The 20,018-nt window shown below is 40.1% G+C and overlaps 2 protein-coding genes across 3 annotated transcripts in view; one reads left to right on the plus strand and one right to left on the minus strand.

Moving 5' to 3' along the window:
* bach2a (BTB and CNC homology 1, basic leucine zipper transcription factor 2a) overlaps positions 1-14,364 on the plus strand; it is a 44,696-nt gene extending 30,332 nt beyond the window's left edge. For both annotated transcript variants that reach the window (XM_065966565.1, XM_029278764.2), the window contains 2 exons: positions 6,178-6,384; positions 6,590-14,364. In XM_065966565.1, coding sequence (XP_065822637.1) covers positions 6,178-6,384; positions 6,590-6,991 — 609 coding nt within the window. In that variant the 3' untranslated portion in view covers positions 6,992-14,364. The remainder of the gene's footprint in view (positions 1-6,177; positions 6,385-6,589) is intronic.
* Positions 14,365-14,881: 517 nt separating this feature from the next.
* Positions 14,882-19,113, minus strand: gja10a (gap junction protein alpha 10 a). Its single transcript, XM_065966566.1, has 2 exons — positions 18,919-19,113; positions 14,882-16,679 (listed from the first exon to the last, which is right to left on the minus strand). The coding sequence occupies exon 2, from the start codon at positions 16,638-16,640 to the stop codon at positions 15,153-15,155; it is 1,488 nt and encodes a 495-aa protein (XP_065822638.1). The 5' UTR covers positions 16,641-16,679; positions 18,919-19,113; the 3' UTR covers positions 14,882-15,152.
* Between the last annotated feature and the right edge of the window lie 905 nt (positions 19,114-20,018).

Genomic DNA, 20,018 nt, shown 5'->3' on the forward strand with positions numbered 1-20,018 from the left:
AGATACCCTCAGATTGATTGGTGCCAATTTAGAGTTGAAAACAAAAACAGCTTATTGGATTCATCTTTGATTTTAGGAGGAGCTTGTTTCAAACACAGATATAATAGAAATGTGAAGGTCTTCAGATTTAACTATGAGTTATAACATGTGCACCCTGTAACGTCTGTTCTTTATTGCACTGTATTCATTTATTTACGTGCAATGAGCATTTCTTCATGAAATACAAAGTAGATGTCCTCCATACAGGTTTCTAGCCTTGGCTAATTTGTGACCCGTGTCCCTGTCTCGACTTTGAGGATTAAAAGAGATAACATTAGACTTAAAGAAATACAGAAAAAGTGAAAGGATACAAATGTCCACTTCACATCATTCAGTCTGGATCCATGTTTCCATAGGCGCTCTACAATAAACACAGTGAAAAGTGTGTCACAAAGCTCGGGATTAGAAAAAGAAATTATGATTTTGAAAACTCTAACATCTGGTCAGTAATCTTTGTAATAAACTCCCCATGTATTTGACATGTTATTTAGATTTTACTTTCAGATGTCAGTATTGCTCATGGATGGAAAGGTTTTGAAATTTGAAAAAAAGTGAATTGTGCTTCTACCTCAGAAAAACCACCAGCCTCCTATAGAGCCACAGTTTACAGCTCGTGTTTCTGTGTTAGAATCACAGATCATTGATTTTTTTTTTCTTTCTCAGGCGTATCAGAGGTGTTCTCTAAAGCTGGGACTATTCTTAGACGGTTTTTTTTCTCTGCGGAGAAATGACGCAAACACTTCCAACACATACTCCCTGGATTTTAAAGGAGCTGTATGGTTGCTATGGTGACATCTGAGCACATGCAATATCAGACGGGATTTGAGATGAGTTTCACACTGGAGCTCTCTCTTACACACACAAACAATCTTTGGATATACATATACAGTATATATATATATGGAGAGGTCAGGGCCTCTGGTCTTGGGATGAGTTAACACAGATGTTTTGCAGATGTTGATGCATCGTAAGGTGCTCAGCTCTTCTTTATGCATGCTAACATACTGTGAGCGGTGGGCTTTTTATGCCTTTATTTTAGAGCTAGGACAGTGGGGAACGACATGCAGGAAAGGAGCCAGAGGTCGGATTTGAACCTGAGCCGCCCGCTCTCAAGGACTTAAGCCTCTGTACATGGTAGGGGTGGTGACCAGGGGTGGCACCCTTGAGATCTGATTGGCCACCCCAAAAATCCTTCTCTGTGATTGGCTCTTCGCCTTATCTAGCCATTTTTTTCGGGTCCAAAAAATTGCCAATGAATTCATTTTTGTTAGACAGTGTGCAGTGTTTCTGTCACTTAAAACTTATTTTTGTGTCATTAATGAATCAAGCTAAGAGGATATATATGTTTCCATTATCTAGATAATATGATTGTTGACTATTCATATGTGTGTGTGTGGTTTTACTTTAGGACACCCCTGCACAAGTCTTTGCCCCTGTCTGCCCCCCCCCCCCCCCCCCCCCACAATCAAAAAAGTCTGGACACGCCCCAGGTGGCGCACTAAAAGTTTAGCTAAAATGTATTAAGTCTATGACTCCTGTCCTACAACAACTCCTGACCCCATCACTTAACAATAAAGACATCAAAATACGATTCATAGTACACTAAAAAAAACTAATAATAAAGTTCTGTGTAACACTGTAACTCACAGACACACATCACGTTGTGTAGTACAGTGTGTGCACATCTCCACTGTTTACCACTCATGTATACATATGAATATGTGTGTGTGTAGTGTCCCACTTCTTCGTCCTGACCCAGTTGTCTCACCCCTAAGAGTGGACACACACACACACACACACACACACACACACACACACACACACACACACACACACACACACACACACACACACACACACACACACACACACACACACACACACACACACACACACACACACACACACACACTCTAGGATGCCCTGTAGGCAGGTGGAAGGTGTCCGGTCCACGTTCCCTTCACCATCTGCTGCTCCTGATCCCAGATCTGCCCTCTTCAATTAGGCCAGCCTACCAAGACCCCCCCCCCCCATGCTTCTTCCCTCCAAACACTCAAAATGTAATCTTCTATATTATTTAAGCTGCAAGTGTTAACATGATGTGCATGTTTGAGTTGCATTAATATAAACTGTAAGGAAGACTGCTGATCAAAAACATCAAGAGCTTTTGTCTTTATCTCTTAAAAAGGGCTTGAGCTACCATTTAACTTATTCATGTGACAGTATGTACAAAGAGAACTCTCAGCAGGTTACCAAAAGGTCGGTGACTTAAAGTTGTCTCGTCCTAAACCATTAAGAGCCTTTCAAACAAGTAAAAGAACTTAAAAACATCACCCCAGAGACACTGGGAGCCAGTGCAGCTTAGCTTAAAATCAGCTGATGCGCACTCGTCTTCTTCTGCATTTCTCTTTCTTAATAAATCCTGTGGAAACACAAAGAAATAGGCCCCGCCCCCTGTTTCTTCTATAAAAAAAAACCTGCACAAAGTACTTTTTGTCATCCATAGTGATCCTGTGTACATCTACTCCCAGGTGTGAGTTTCATCTGGTTAGAGATCAGATTTGTATTCATTTGTATTTTTAGCAGAGGCTGGCAAGGCAGGTAACTGCTCCCCAGACCAGTATGGGGGGGCCACTGAGGGCTCACAAACCTAAAACCAAAGCAGTGGCCCAAATGTGCAAAACCTCCCCAAGGGGGCCCCTATTGACAGGACACACACTCCCAACAAAGAAAAATGAAGAGAAAAAGAAAGAGGAGAAAAAGAGGAAGTGGAGTAAGCGTTGGACACTGGCAGACATAAAGTTGATGAACGCTGGTCGGAGGGACCCCGACTGATTCTTGCTCAGGGCCCCAAGAGACTCTAGAATCGCCACTGATTTAGATTTAAGCTAAAATTGCAAATCAGACCCCTAAAAACAAGATGGTAGATTTTACAGATTGATCTAAAATTCAGAACTATTGCGTCATTTTTGGTGAGTTTGTTTGAAGGATTAGACGGGACTGGGTTTGCTTTGTGTGAAAGATGTTTTACATTTAGTACAAATAATCCTTTAGTTTATCACAATGCAACCTGAGGCTTCCACACATTTTATTCACCTTATTTCCTGTGATAATAAGTTATTTTAGGTTGTTTCCCTTTATATTTGGGAAACCAGCTTTGTTATCCCGAGATAACAAGGACAAGAAATTAGGCGAGATAACAAGAAATCTGCTGGAATTAACGTATCACCGGAAAACCAGCATTACTATCTAGAGATGATGAGATAAACAAGCTGAAATCTGAAGAAAACAACCGGCAGACAGCCAACTTTTAATCACTGAGAAACAGAGTTAATGATAAAATGTATGGACGCCTCTACATATCTAGGGCTTTCTTACAAATGTTTATATGGACGCATGTTTAAAAAAACACCTGCAAGCAACAGAAAGAGCGTCTCCAAGGAGCCTCGCATTGTTAAAAAAGGAAACCAGAACACCAGAGAGAGAGAGAGAGAGAGAGAGCGAGAGAAAGAGAGGGAGAAAGAGAGAGAGAGAGGATTTATGACCAACCGAGGCTCACTTTGTCATTCCAACCTTATTATGTGACTGCTGAGAGTCACTGAGCTATATATAGACGTCTATAGAGTAAAGGACAGGCGGCACCTAAACACACACACACACACACACACACACACACACACACACACACACACACACACACACACACACACACACACACACACACACACACACACACTCTCACTCTCTCTCTCTCTCTCTCTCTCTCTCTCTCTCTCTCTCTCTCTCTCTCTCTCTCTTTAGCTCTGAGCAGTGAATGATGTCATCGTTGTATACTGGCAGAGCCGCAGCAAACTGATGTACTGTCACAGAGAGTGAACACAGAGCACATGTCGTCCACACTCGTTGTTAAGGTTGTCAAAATACCAGAATTTAAAACTTCAGTTTGAGTCTAGTAGAAATCAAATGATATCATTGCTATTTCGACACCAGGGCATCAACTATTCAAGTCCTACAGGCTCCTAGTTTGGAGTCATTTCATGTCTTTAATTACCAAACAATGAAGGCTAATTTCTGCACACTTTCTTAAATGCACACTTCAAAAAGTGCCAATGTATTAGTGCGATTGAGACGGTGCTCTCTTAATTTCTCTCTTTGTTTATTTCGCTTGCAGCAGCTTTCAGTTAATCATGTGACTAAAGATCTGAAGTTTATTCCAAAGATGCTTTTTGATGCCATTGACCTCTAAAATAGTTCCAAAAGTACCGCATCAATCAAAAACAATCAACGAAAATCTTACGATCGCAAAATGAACAGCTCAGGATTAAAACATTAACATAGAAATAAACGAGCAGATAATAATAATAATAAATAAATAAATCCACTGATAGGTACTTACTGTAAAGAATAGAGAAATCAAAATAAATGTTCAAACATGAACACAATGAAGCACATGTTGAAGTGCTTACATAAGCAAATACAAAAACAAACGTAACAGAAATGTGATTAAATCGGTTCATATATATATATCACGATGAAGGAAAACTATATTATTACAATAGGGGAACTACTCATAGTATAAATGTGCTTTATTAAGACCCTTACTCATGTCAATCAGTGAAACAAAGAGCTCGGCCTGTGTTCTCTTTGTATCCGACCTGCTGGCATGTTGAGTCAGTGCAACACTGACACCTGGTGGCTATAACACCACAGTGCACCCTAACAGACAACTGATATGATATCAGAATAATAATAAACTTCATTACCAGGGGGGACATTTGCTTATTAATTTAGCTATTATACAGTTAGGCAGTCAGAAAAATATGAAATATGCATTTCCTGTTTGTTTTGAGTATTCCCTCTCGTGTACTGCTTTGTTGCCTTGGAGGACGGACCAGGAGCTTTGTCATTAAAGAAATGACAACTGATCAGCGTTAAGTAAAGGATTTCTTTGGTGAAGTTTCTGTCGGTAAAAGTGGGAGGATGGGCGATGCTGATAGAGAGGAGGAGTATGTCAGTGTTGTGTGAATACTAAGGCTGAGCTTGTTGTGTGATGTGTTTGTTTGTTTGTTTACTTGCTTGCTTGCTTGTTGTTCTTGTTTTGTTTCGATGTCCTGTTGTTCTTTTTCTGTTGTTGTTGTTGTTGTTGTTGATTCGTAAAATTGTTTTCTGTCTATTTGGAGAAATGAAAATAAAACTTAAGAGCCGACACAACCGTGCTCTTATGCTGCATTCAGGTGCTCCTCGGATGGTCCAGTTTCCGATCTGTTGTCATGCTTCTTAGTGGTTCTTTATTCATTTATTATTTATTTTGGTGTTCTCAGCTCTGTAGCTTTTACACATCAACTTGTTCTATTAATTGTATGATAGGAACCTGCACACTTTATGCACTTTTACACATGTACTGTGCATTTGCACTTTGTATGTTTTATGTATTGTCTGTGTTGTATTAAGTGACTCTCCATGCAACCAACTTTACCGACGGGTACAAATAAAGTAAAATGAACCTGAGCTGGGAAGTTGTTCTTCTGACCTCAGTGTGTTCACATGCTTTCAGTTCGGAAAGTCTGAATTTTGTAAAAACAACAAAAACAAACATTGTGGATACTGTGAAGAAGACGTGTTAAATAACTCTATTACAAGTTATATTCGAGAAAAGAGTCGATGTGCAATACATGAATTAATTAAAAGTATCTTCTAATTAACAAACCATCTTTTGCCTCAAACGTTGATGACGAATATGACATCAACTCAGCACCTACTTCTTTCCCAAGTTTCTGAGATGTTTCGACTTGAGCGGTCGTTCATGTGTATTTTACAACTTAGAGACTGGTTTTTCCCGATGTATCTGACACCACTTGAATGCAGCAATAATCAGGCAGCTGATGTTTATTTGTTGGTTAATTTGTTGAATCAGAGCTGACGTCATGATGAGGATAGGTTGCAGGCTTGTAGACACTTCCTATTTAACATGTCCAGCCTGTTTTAATGAGCTGTTTGTCTTCATGTTTCCTTGCAAGTTAGACAGTATGCAGGAGTTTACCATTAAGACTTAATGGGCACATCAAATGAATAAAGATAAATACAAATGTATCATGTTTTATATAGTGTGAATGAATAAAACCCTTTTGGTCCTTTTAGGTAAAACTGCCCTTCCCTGTGGACCAGATCACCAACCTGCCACGCAACGACTTCCAGATCCTCATAAAGATGCACAAGCTGAACTCGGAGCAGCTGGAGTTCATCCACGACATCCGCCGCCGAAGCAAAAACCGCATCGCAGCTCAGCGCTGCCGCAAGAGGAAGCTGGACTGCATTCAGAACCTGGAGTGTGAGATCCGCAAACTGGTACGAACACATGACAAACACTAACAGAACACTAGCCAACAGAAATGAATAATGGCAGGCATAAGATATCTCTTTCCCCATATAGATCTATACATTAGGTTACAGTCATTGGGGGAGCTGTAAATGTTTTGGCTTCACTTTTGGGCAGCTGTTATGTCGTCTAGATTTGTATACACTCTGACCCAATGCTGTCTTTACAACACAGGTAAACGAGAAGGACAAGCTGCTGAGTGAGCGCAACCAGCTGAAGGTTTGCATGTCCGATCTTTGGCAGAACCTCTCCTTCCTCTCCCAACAAGTTTGTCGGGAGGTGCAGGGCCCTCAGCCGCCTCCCGTCTCCGACAGCATCGACCTCACATCAAACCCACCATCGCCTTCGTCACACCCGGGCTCATCCAAGTCCCGGTCACCTGTGTCCCAGCATAGCAACACCGCCTGTCTGTCTGAGGGGCGTCCAGGTCAGGGGAGGCCGCAGGATGGGCAGCCTGGCATGCAGAACACACTGGTGCTTGGATCCACTGAGGAAGTATGTAGCCCCACTGTAACGGTGGATTTCTGTCAGGAAATGACTGAGAAATGCACAACGGAGGAGCAGGACTGTGCTTAGAGCCTCGGTGGGCGAACAGTTTGGTCTGTTTCACTTGTCTATACCTTGAATATTTGAAGTATTCTCTTTCTTTTTGTAATGATGACACAAGCGTTGTCTTTTCAGCAATACTGTTAAACAGGTATTTTTGGACTGGTTACAAATCAAAAGCACTGGCAGCTTTCTCTCACTTTCTCTTCATATCTTCTTCTACTTCTTCTTCTGTCTTTCTCTGTCTCTTCCTGACTTTTCCTTCCTGTCCACTTCCTTCCCTCTCTGGTGCATCATGGGAGGTTAAACTCAGGAATTCCTCAGAATGTTAAGTAATGTCCCTGTTAGCGTGTACCAGCACTTTATTTTACAGTCCTGTCAAATCTTGATAATTACATATGTACTTACAATTGATCTGTGGGATTGAATCATAGATTCAATGTCAACATTTTGGGGAAATATGCTTTATTTTTGTTCTTGAAGAGGGTGAAAGATTCAAGAGGAAATTAGTTTTATGTCAGTAAGACTAACAGGATGTGGTTAGCCTAGCTTAGCATGAAGCCTGGAGAAAGGGGGGAAAAAGCTAGTCAGTCTTTCTAATATTAAAAAGAAATCACCTACTTCAAGAATTGTAAGGCTGACTTATGCACAATGCATCTAATTTGTTTAAAGCATACAGAAATGCTTTGTCTTGCAATCTGTGCGCACACATTTGTAAACAGTACGCACAGTTGTGCAAACTGTGGGCACAGTTTACATTGCAAATCCTTTCTCACAGATTGAAAATGCAACCACACAGTTAACAAACTGGCACGGATTTGTAAACCATGCACACAGATTTGTACACCATATGTACAGATTTGTAAAACGTGCACAGATTTGTAAACTATGCGCACAGATTTGTAAACCATGCACACAGATTTGTACACCATATGTACAGATTTGTAAAACGTGCACAGATTTGTAAAACATGCGCACAGATTTGTAAAACATGTGCACAGATTTGGGCTACTTTCACGCTTTATGCTAAGCTAGGCTAAAAACATCCTGTCTACAGCTCTGTACTTCACGAGCATGAGATAGAAATCTATCTTACATCCATCACCCTGAAAAGAAGGAGCAACAAGAGTGTATTTTTCAGAAAGTTGAACTAATCTGTTAAACTATTGAACAGATAATTTTGAACCAGTAGTTGTTGAGTGACACAGGGCTATAAAGTAAACTGTCACCAAAGGTGTTTAATTATAAAATGTTACATTCGATGAAACGGTCAGATGAACTCTCATTATGCAAAGTCGCTTCTGTCGAGCTTCACTTTTTACTTTTTATTGTTCTCAGACAGACGTTTCCACTCATTTCACAGAGACGGAATCAAAGCACTGCCGACCCAACACATCGTGACGTTGGCACTTAAACGGAGTCTGAAGCCGATCACCTGGTGATCGAAAGATTAAAGGACCATACGGGTGTCGCTTTAATATTACCGATGACCATTTTCCAAAGAAGGACGAAGCATTTCTACCTAAATATTTGTATTTCTGCTCAGTGTGAGGAGCAATATGCAGGAGAGTTATCTGAGCCGGGGATCGTTTTACTGATTCTTCTAAAATAATATTTCCTACTTTCCAAATATTTTCTACCAAGGAGTGACGGTTCCTATAAACGACTTGACTAATCGGCACAGGTTAGTGAGGTGAGTCTGTGCAGATTTAGTCATAAACTCATCAATAAGGACGGATAAAGCAAAGATAATAAATGATCGTGTCTCAGCTGATCCCTGATATTTATTTATAAAAAGGATTAAAGCAGGAAACTATTTCACTTTCACGTGATTCTCTTCAGGGTTATAATTAATTTGTAATATTGATGTGCAATATTTCATAACATGATCATGATTTTGGTGCTCTCTGGGAAACTTTCTTGAAAATTAATATTTAACTTCATAAATGATTTATTTATTTATAACTGCAGAAGTACAGCTCCTCTTCAGACCACGAGGCCAGAGCTTTAGATTTTTTCTCATTGATTCGTCAACATTTTTAAATCACATTAATTAAAACATAACCTTTACAGTAAACAACTTTACTTTAATTTCAAGGAGGCCAAATTTAACTTTAAAAGACTGTTTACTGTGAAATGAATATTCTCGACCAAGCTTTTCAAACTACGAAGCCCCTGACGTCCAAAAAGTAAAACAAAAAAAAGCGTATTTTGAGCACTAATTCATTTCTTGTGCGCATAAGTTTTTTTTCTTTGCTTTTTGGGACTTCAGAGGCTCTGTAGAAAACCATTTAGCAGCAGTTTAATTTTTTTTTTTTTTTTTTACAGTTCCTGCCGCTCTTGTTTGTCCAGGGACTTTTTGTTCTTCTTCTCTGGAAATATGGAGACTAAAAATGTTCTCATGAATAAGTTCAGATCAGATATTTGAGATAATAATTAAGAAGTGGAAAATTGCCTCCAGCATCTTCAGACTCCCTCAGTAGCTTCATATCAATAACATACATGATCATAAATGGAAAAACATCTTCCTGCATGGAAACAAAAGAACTCTGAATCCGTCTGTTAAACTTTGGAAAATGGATCTGAACATTCAAACACACGTGTGGTCTTTTAATCGACAGCTGACACGAATCAGAAGTGCTCTTTTTGATGCATTTATTTATTGTCTTCTTAGTGGTCAGATTTGAGTGTTGTGCTTATAGTAATCATGTATTTAGCTGCACTGTTCTTGTATTGTACATAAGACAGATATCCGTACTAAACACATGTTTGAGTATGTCGGTGTAAGACACCAACGTTTCCAAATCCACAAACATGAAACGTGAATTAACTCGATTCTCTGCTCACAAATCAGTCTCTCTAACGATGCACGATCTGAAGCTCCAAACAAACACACTGGTGCGTTATTGATCCGGGGTGATGCCAAATTCATCTGCTGCTGAAAAGTCGATGTCGGGGCACGTGGCCGGGGTGAGTGCAGCGGGCCGTCTGCTCTGTTGCTGCCCTCGCAGCGCTCTGCAGCTGCTGGTCACAGAGCAGCACGCTGTTTACAGACTGGAAGCGGTTGTGCTGCTTTTGTTCGCACGGTTTAAAGCAAAGTCATAAATAAATAAAAAAAAGGAATTAACAATATTTATTACATTACCAATTTATACACAACCCTGTTTTCAAAAAAGTTGTGAAGCTTTGAAAAACAAACAGAAACAGGATGTGATGATTTGCAAATATTTCAAACAAATAGAAAATAGCACACAGACAACAGGTTAGATGTGGAAACTGAGTACTGTCGTTGTTGGAAAATGATATGCATGTTTGGATGCCATCAACATGCTTTAGACGACGACATCGTTCTCGTCAAATTCAGAGCGGGCGTTGTATTTTCCACAGCGATGGATTTCCTTTTTCAACATTCGATGTTGTTGTCATCATGTTGTTTTGATTTTTATTGAATATTGAGATCCGTTTGTCAATCACCACATCCTGTTTGTTTACATTTTACAGCGTCCCAACTTTTTTTTTTTTTTTAGGAACAGGGTTTTAAAACCCCTTAAAGAGGGGGAGGGGAGGGCTGCTGTTTCCATGTGTGACTTTAGTGTCCAGCAGTATCACCATGGCAACCAGAACGAGCTGGAATCGGCTGAGATTCAAAGAATTTCAAACCTGAGTGACACATGAAACGAGCTCAGGACTGTGTGCGGACTGAGATGTATTTAATGCTCTGAGTACACTGAAGAACACTGCGTAGCTGGTTTTCATAGACTTTACTCCTCAATGTGAACACCTTTATTTATTTATTTGGACTCTTGTTGTTGTTTGGGGGGGGGGTGTAGAGGAAAGTGCATAGATGTAAAAAGTAGGTGGCTACCCTTTCTTAGTATTGATTTGTTCATGTTTCTTTTGTTGTAATATTTGAAGGGGTGTGAGTATGTTTACAGTTTTGTGAATAAGCTGTTCTTTTTGCTCTGTAGAGATATGATTAAGACCCGGGGGTTTATGTTTCATTGACAAGCTGATTCAGCTCTTTTTTTTTTTTTATGTTGATAAAATTGTGAAAAAATCTGAATCTGACGAGCGCAGCTACGATGTCTTGCCTTACGGAGGTTTCAGCGGCCAAACTGTCACACTGAATGGAAACAAAGGATTTTATTTTAACGACGCTGCAACTTTTACAAACTGTGTGATATTAGAAGTCGATCCCGGCTCTTTATTTGTTTTGGCCGACGCCTCAAGCGGAAAAAGACCAACAGTATAAGTTTCATCATTTCAGGACTGATTCTTTTTCTCTTTTTTTTTCACTTTTCATGAAAGCTTATCTCGTGATGAACAACGTGATGATCTCCCTGTGGACACATGGAGACCCAAAGTGTTCAATATGAAAGAAAAAATCACATCAGAACAACATTTAAAAAGAGGTCTCTCTCTTGAAATAAAAGGTCTCTAATAGAAGACAGAACATTTAGCTTAGTTTGGAAAAAGGCTCCAGATTTACCATTATGACTTTTTATTTATTTATGTGTTTGATTAATATTGACACTGTGGGTTTGCATATGTGGAAAAGCCTCATGTCGTAAACCATCAGAGGTCCAATGGATAAAAGTGAAACCTGTACTCAAAGTATGGAATAATTAACTTTCCTGTCACTGAGCTTAAGAAACATGAAGGCAGACACATCTGAGTGAACATTGAGAAATGTTTCAGACTGCAGGACAATGTGAAAACAAAAACACTCACTTATTTATGTTTCTATTAAGCACTTAAATTAGTCCCAAAAAAACCCGTATGGTTACTATGTGTAACCATGGTTCTCTGAGTGAAGAGATATATTATATGCATATTCCATAAGCACGGGGCTGGAAAGTTTGTGATGCAAAATGAACGCGTCAGTCTGCACTTAAGACCGCGTAGCTACGTCACAATAAAAAACAAGGACAGCAGTATAAGCTTAGCAAGAAATACATAACTCAATAAAAGTTTAGAGTTTCTGCAGGATGATTGTGACGCTGCAGAAAAGATGACAAGAAACTACATTTAAAAAAAATGACAATTCGCAACACAGTGTGCAGCAGGACTTTATGAACCGGGTGTTCAATATTTTAAAAAGTGGTTTACTTGTTGTGCTGCCTGATCAGACGACACTCTGCACATGTCACCAATATTTCAGCCTGAGTAAAAAATTCAGTCGAGTTTCTGTGCGGCTGGATATTTTATTGAGCAGTGTTCATCAGGGAGGAGATGTAACGACGAGAAAGAAAGAATTCACTCTGTTTACAAACGGCTTTGTTGGGGCTACTCCAATCCTGGTTTTCATTTGGGACCTGTTTTTTTTTTTTTTTTTTAGTTGAACAGACTCTTCAGCACTTATCTACCTGGACGACTCAGCAGCATACCTCTTGTTATGGGTACCGACTGTATGATAGACATTCTGTAGACAGTTTCTGTGACGTGCTTTCTAACTTTTTACAGTGGTTTTCTTCATTGTATTTGTAGGTTTTTTGGTGAGCCATTTTTTACTCGTCATTTTTTTCAGTATCTTTCGAAAACACGACTGTTTTAATGCCGAGTTGATTTCCTTTTTTATCTTTGAATGTTCCAATGACCCGTGTTTTGTTTGGATTTTTTTGTAAATATTGTGCAACATGTCATGTTTTGTTAATTTGATATGAAAAACAGTTTTAAAAGAAGAAAAAAAAAAAGGTTGAGGCCATTTTTTTTTTGTTGAGAAATAAAAAAGAGAAAGCATGAGAAGTCCCGGTGTGCTGTTGGTGTGGATGCTCGTGAAATATGTGCTGACAAAGTGTTTGCTGTTTTGTTAAGAAGCATTTAATCTGAATATAATATAAATTATCATCATTTGTCATGAAATGACGGTATAGAAATGACTTCACACATGTACACAGATTCTAATCATGTCTTGGACTTAGAAAAAAAAACACATTTTAAATCTAAAAAAGTCAGAAGTTACAGAAGCAAATGGATCTTCTGAGGAGTTTGCTCCATAATCCATCTTGTTGTTTCTGCACAATCTGAAAAAATTCAGCCAACACATGGACGGATGTCTGTGAAAGAAACGATACTGTCTGTTAGTACCCACGTGTGGTCCTTTTTAAGGTGCTTCCAAATCCAAAACGTTCTGGGCCTTTGGCACTGAGTTCGCTGTCTCATCAAGACTTATTGGTCGTGGCCTCCGTGTGACTTGATGGATCAATGCTGCCGGCTGGATCATTGATACAGTTTGTGACACAATCTGAGCTGTGGAAAGGAAACCTCCTCCGGCCATGATGTTAGCCTCTTCAGGTCACTTCTTCATGATAGAGGAGATATCCAGAAACATGCTCTGAAAAGAAACAAAGAGTACAGTTTTGGATTAGATTTACATTCAGCCAGGGGCAGCGCCAGGATTTTTAGGGCCACCATGAAAAGATGACATAGGGCCCCTTCACCACAACATCAGCAATACAACCACAACGCCATTACACAGATGACCGCTACAGAGCTTTCAAATAAGGTCATCAAAATCTTCAGCAACAAAATGTTTAAAACAGTAAGTGCATGTTTTGATAATTGAAAACTAGAAATGACCCAATATCAGGTGACTGGAACTTCTATTTTTGTTGCCATGGTTTCTAATCAGGTATCAATATCAAAAAGGTATAAACTAGTATCTTACTGAAGTTTAAATTCTGCTATCCTGACGACTTTAAATAACTAAAACTTTTTGTGCAAATCTATTCTTTTTGGTTAAAAAAAATAATTCTCAAGTTGCATCAGTTTTACTATTAGTTAATTTAGATTTATTTTGGGGCTTTTTGTGCTTTTATTTTAGAGATAGGACAATGGATAGAGTTCCAAATCGGGGAGAGAGAAAGTGGGGGTTGACATGTGGGAAAGGAGCCACAGGTCGGATTCGAACCCCAACCGTCTGCTTGGAGTATCGTAGCCTCTGTACATGGAGCCCACGCACTAACCACTACTATTTCGGCGCCCCGTGATTTTTCCACAAATCTCCATTGTTACACTTTATTTTGTCTTGGACATCCCTCTATCATATCTTATGACAGATTTTTGTTCTGATTCTGTTGCACTACACGAGAGCAATAATTATTATCCATTTGAATTTGGTAAAAGACCATTTATAATCAAATAATTTTGAATATTATTTTGCATTTTTATTGATCTCATCTTTGTGTATGGATCAACAACTGTGTTTATCTACCTGTATTCATACAAATCATTTTGCTTTGTATGTCATTTTTGTAAATATGTGACATCTTTACCGTCATCACATCACCTTCTTTCTCTATTGTTGTTTTTGTTTCATTTTTCAAATGGCCTTTTATTTGTTTGGCCTCCTGTCAAAACTGAAGGGCATTATCTGACAGGACTTCAGAGCCGTTTGATTTCTTCTCAGACTTTCACTGAAAACATTGAATGGAAGCTGCCAACTGAGTCATCATCGGTCTTTGTCCTGATCAACAGGAATTAACTTTCTCTCTCTAACTTTCTCTCTGTCTCTTCTACGCCTCTTGATCGAGACTGTTTATCAAGTCTTTGTGTCTATGTAGTCGTATTTTCTCTTTCATACATTGGTGAGGTTTGTAGAATAAATGCTTCTCCTCATCACTCTTAAAGTGAGCACACGTCAGAGTTTCCCCCCTCGACTTCTATGATATTTCAAATGCTGTAGGCTTATGTGTTAGATTAATAACTAACAAACACAATTAAAGTCATGACTGAAATGGGTTTCCGGTTTAACTCAGACAGTAGAGCAGGCATCCCAAAAACAGAGGCTGCGATCCTTGACACTCTGGTCTCTGGTTTGACAATTTAGTGCATGTGTGCATGTCAACTCTGTCTTTCCAACATTTCCTCTCTCTCTTTAGCTTTGCCTTTCAAAAAAAGCATAGATGCAAAACATTACAAAACAAATATCTAAAAAGTCAGGACAAAAATGGCAAAGGAAACACATGAGGGAAAGGTGTTCTTGTAGGTTCTCAATCATGCAGGTTATAATAATCCAAAATGTATTCCAAAAGGCATCTGGACTTGGTTGAAGTTCTGAAGAAACCTTTTGGACGAGAGGGGAAAAGCCTCAAGAACCTAAGCCAAGTCCAGTTGCCTCTTGGATTAAACTTTGAAACGGGTTGTGGACAAGCTGCTGGATCGTTGGTAACACTCTGTCTTTTATAATTAATCATTTGAGGCTCTTAACTGGTGCTAAATGACAATCAAACATATGATTTTTTCCCCGCCCTTTACTTGCCATTGACATTCTTCGTCCTCCAGGAGGAGGCATCATGGGCATGTCGCCCTGCAGAGAGCCCAGTTCATCTGACTCCTCTGAGGTATGTAAGGAAGGGCTGGTGGAGCCAGTCATGGAGGACAAACTCTCAGAAGGTGGCCTCATCATGAAGCTTGTTTTTCGTGGATTGGGGACTATGACTTCACTTGCTATTGAGTCTCTATGCTGGTCCTCATACAGATCTCTGCCAGCGCTAGGTCTTATGTTGCTACTTGACAGCAGAGCTTCAATATGGCATCTTTGGAGTTGTTGGCCCTCGTGGGGTTCTTCATTATGGATTGTTGTAATCCCCTCTTCATTTGAGACGGCAGAGGACCAGCCTGCATGGTCGTCCACAATGGTTTGACTGTCATGGGTTTGGGGGGCTTGGATGGCACAGTTTTGGCTAGACGTCACTGGCATCCTAGGCTGGGGGCAGATAAAGCTGGTCTGCACCAGATGAGCCAAGCCGTACTGTCCCCGTGAATCGTGGCTGGCTTTGTACCCAGTGTTAAAATAAGGAGACTTCATGTTTGACTCTGGGATCACTTTAAAGGTCTGAGTTAAGGGTCCATTATGAGGTGATACATTACTCATCACACAGAGGTGAGGTAAGGATGTCTTTCTCTTGTTCTTGTAAATCAAACTGTCGTCCTCTGTGTACCTCTCTCCATAAAGAGTCTGTTTGATTTTCCTAATTCCCAGATGGGATATTTCCAGAATGTTTAGGAAAAGTGACACACCAGCGATGATTATCATAAAGACCATGAAGATGGTCTTCTCTGTGGGCCTGGAGATGTAACAGTCTACACTGTTGGGGCAGGGTAGCCTCTCACACTTATAGAGTGGCTCCAGTTGGATACCATAGAGTATAAACTGGCCCAGGATGAAGGCAACCTCCACCGCTGAGCGTGTAAGGATATGGATGATGTAGGTTCTCAGCAGAGAGCCTCTGAGAGGAGCCTTCTTCACCTTCCTCTGCTCGTCCAGCCTCCTCAGCTCCCTCTCCAGACGCTTATGTTCGTCCACTGCCATCTCAGAGTCATCCATCTCGTCTTTCAGCAGGGCTCGTTTCCGGTGGCGCTCCTTCTCCAGTGTCCGGATGCAATAGAGGGCATGGCCCATGTAGACCAACGAGGGCGCAGAGACAAAGATGACTTGCAGGACCCAGAATCTAATGAGGGAGATGGGAAAGGCACGATCATAGCAGACTGCCTTGCAGCCAGGTTGGTCGGTGTTGCAGATAAACTCAGACTGCTCATCGTCCCATACATCCTCAGCGGCAGCCCCCAGGATCAGCATGCGGAAGATGAAGAGTATGGTAAGCCAGATCTTTCCCACGATGGTGGAATGAATGTGGACCTCTTCTAGGATGCTGCCCAGCAGGTTCCAGTCACCCATGGTCAGCTTCTCACCTCTTCAATGCCACATGTCCTCAAACTGTGGAGACACAGCATGCACAACATTTTAACATCAAAAAGCTAGACCACAGGATTGTTATTGTTTGCTAGACAATTGTAAGGGTAAAATAATACTATTTTTAAAGTATGGGCAATCAGTCCCACTAACTAAAGTGATTAATGAGATCTAAAGAGACTGCAACATTGCTAAAACAAATGCTATGTTGTAAAAAAAGACAAAGCAGTCAGAGAGTTTGCACATAAAGGAAGAGCTGAGGCTGATAAGCAACTTATTTACTTGTAGGCAAAAGCAAAAGTTGGTGCAACACAAATGTCATTGATAATATTAAATTGCAATAAAATAGTTGTAGCTAACGTCAGAGTTTGTTCACAACTTCACAACTGACACATCCAAAATGGAGCTTATTGGGTTAGGTAGGCTTCGACAGTGATTGGGCCCAGAGTTGCAACTTTGAATGGGTTAGTGATGGGCCAACATTGGCAACCAAGAGGGACAGCATAGGCTAAAACATGGTCATGTATTTTAGACAGTAAAATATGGTACTGGACGGTCCATAGTTGGACACAATTATGCACAATAGGCCCTATATTGTAATCCATCAAGGGCCCATCATCAACCCATCTGTGCTACGTTTTTCTGGACTCCATGGAAACTGAGGACCAACTGTGCATGGTCTCAGTTGGGTGTACCAAATGTGGCCAACAGATGAGCCCAGGTGAAACCCATATTGAGCCTTCTTGGACAAGTTGGCTTGGCTGCATCCTCTCTGAACTTCAGACTTCTTGTTTTATATTGCCTCATGGCACTTTTGTCAGTGTTCTTGTGATTTTCCAAAAACTAAAAATCTATGTACTTCCTTTGGTGAATTTATTGGTATTATAACCAACAGAATTCTTGGCATTGAACATAGAATAGAACCTGTTGACCTTTAGAAAAATTTAGCGCATTGTGATTAAACTCCATGAATACACCCAAACTCTATGTGATATTTTGTCACTCACTACTCTCTGACCCCCCTGACCTGTGTGTGGCTCTCAGACCCAATCCCATTAGCTTCTGAGGAAAAAAAAAAAGCTCACAAATGTATAGTTTGATTCTTTTTGATTTTCCGTTTTCTAAAACAGTGGGCCTCTAAACACCCAAGAGGGGATTCTCGAGACAATTTCCAGGAACACAGCAGCAGGCCAGTTTTGTTGAATTGGGTCAAATAAACTACTGTGAGTTTATTAATGTAGAATGAAAGAACGTGTCAACCAACCAATCAGCTTTTGGACAACTCCTTGGCTTGGAGAAAGAAATATATACAGGCTTTGAATGCAAACCCACACAACGTCTAAAGGATATATCAATTGTTGAGTTTGGGATTTGTCAACAATTAAAAATGTGTAGATTGTCGGCATAGCAAAAGTAGTTACACAATGAGAATATATGATCAATCATATTAGCCAAATTATAAAACTGATGGGGTTTTGTTGAACATACAAAACAACTGATGATTCTTCAAAGCATCGACAATGGACACTTTAATGGGATTTCTTTAGATTTACTACTTAATTTGAAATTCTGATGTTCTAGGTGAGAAAATGAAACGTTTTTACCCGACTAGCTTTAGAGAAATTTGAGAGCAGCTTTGTTTTTCCATTTTTTTAAATAGCACACACCATTGAAATCAAAGCAACAATATGCTCATCCAATCAGGTGTTGGAAGATTCTAGTTGATGTATGACTCAAGGAGATAACTGTCAATCATGTTAGGTACCACAATGTTAAAATCAAGGCCTGTCAAGAAGGACTGGTCAGACCAAAGAGAAACACTAGCATTGTGATGCTGAACTATTTATGTGTCCCTATTACAAGGAAATGCTGCCTTAAAACACAATTATAAAGTTAAATCTAATTTTTTAAGGCCTTAAAGAAGCTTCCATGTCCTGCAACAGATTTTTGGCATGCTTTCACCAGACAACCTAACGTACTCATGATAAAAAATCAAGCTGCGCAGTGACAAAATTAACATGCAAATACTTTTTTATGGTGGATTTTTCCATTTGCAAGGGTGACAATGATAGACAGTGAGTTTTTGTATAAGTACAAATTAGGCAGAAACCAGTATTTCCACTAATAAATAAAAGTAACACATTTTTCACACTTTCAGGTCTTCTGTGTGAACAAAACTTGGATGAGTCATTCCTTGAACTTTGGTTTCGCACTCTTTGGGAGAATGAAATCACCGCCACGGACAAGAATCAGGAGCACTTACGTTTGACTAGTACGGGTTCCCTCTTTGTCTCTTGATGCACTTCATTGTGATAAAATATGTATCCCAGTAATTGACCAAGTCTGAGTGGCTACCCCATGGAGGTGTTTGGTGGTCCTCTTGCGTTGGTCCCCGTCCTCCAGCCCACATCCCTCAGCTGTCGTCGGTCTTTGTCTCTCTGTGTATCTGTGTGTGTTGTTTGGCTCGCTGTGTGTTGGAGTGCTCTCCCGTGTTACATGGAGGGTTCACAGGATGTGACAATCGATCGCCTCCCAACGGGACAATGTCCCCCAACCCCCTGCCTTCTCCCACGCCAACAGTGCCAACATCAACCAACCGGTGCTGTCAATATCTGCTTCTCTGGCAGAGAGAGGGGATATTTGTTTATGGTTGCTCTTTCACATGCGGCCTCTTTCTGGTGCCCTCAACATAAAGATGTAACTGAGCCAACAGGGAGTCATCAACTCGCTTTCATGTAATGTGGGTAATGTGTTTTAATGGACGCTACAACATACCATCCTCTACACAGCTTCTGCTCTTGGATTTGCTTCGTGCATGTACGTGCATGCACGTGCATGCATGACTGGCTGGCATCCCTGCTGTGATAATTCAATCCAACAGTCTGTACAGACATGTTGTACTGTAAAAGCATTCATGTGAAAAATACTCAATAGTGGAAAAAGAACAATTTACAAGACAGACAAACGATCGGAATTGGTAATTATTTGGGGCATTATTTTAAGCACACAGCAGGGAGACGATGTTAAGAACTAGCAGGCAACGGAGTGGAGCATTTAGCAACAAGAACGGCAGATTTGAAGCTGGTGGAGACCAAAAACAAAGCTTATAAGGGGCAAACACTTTCCTTAATAAACTGGGGGAAATATAAGTCATAAAACACCGAGTGTACCCTTCTAGTAATCGATGTAAAGCTGTTTTGTTCTTTAACCAAAAACAAACAAGGTCAAGATTTTTCTCAAGTTTCTCGGTTGTTGCTTTCCAGGATATTCCCCCCTCCTCAAAACTAAGTTATTTTTTTTTCACTTATCCTATGAAGTTCTGACTTTTTAAATAATATGTCATTAATATAATGGCCCTAAATA

The sequence above is a fragment of the Labrus bergylta genome, chromosome 18, assembly GCF_963930695.1.
Source record: "Labrus bergylta chromosome 18, fLabBer1.1, whole genome shotgun sequence".
NCBI classification, from domain to species: domain Eukaryota; kingdom Metazoa; phylum Chordata; class Actinopteri; order Labriformes; family Labridae; genus Labrus; species Labrus bergylta.

Coding starts and splice junctions, on each gene's coding strand:
- gja10a (XM_065966566.1), bottom strand. CDS start 16,640: ATGGGTGACTGGAACCTGCTGGGCAGCATCCTAGAAGAGGTCCACATT.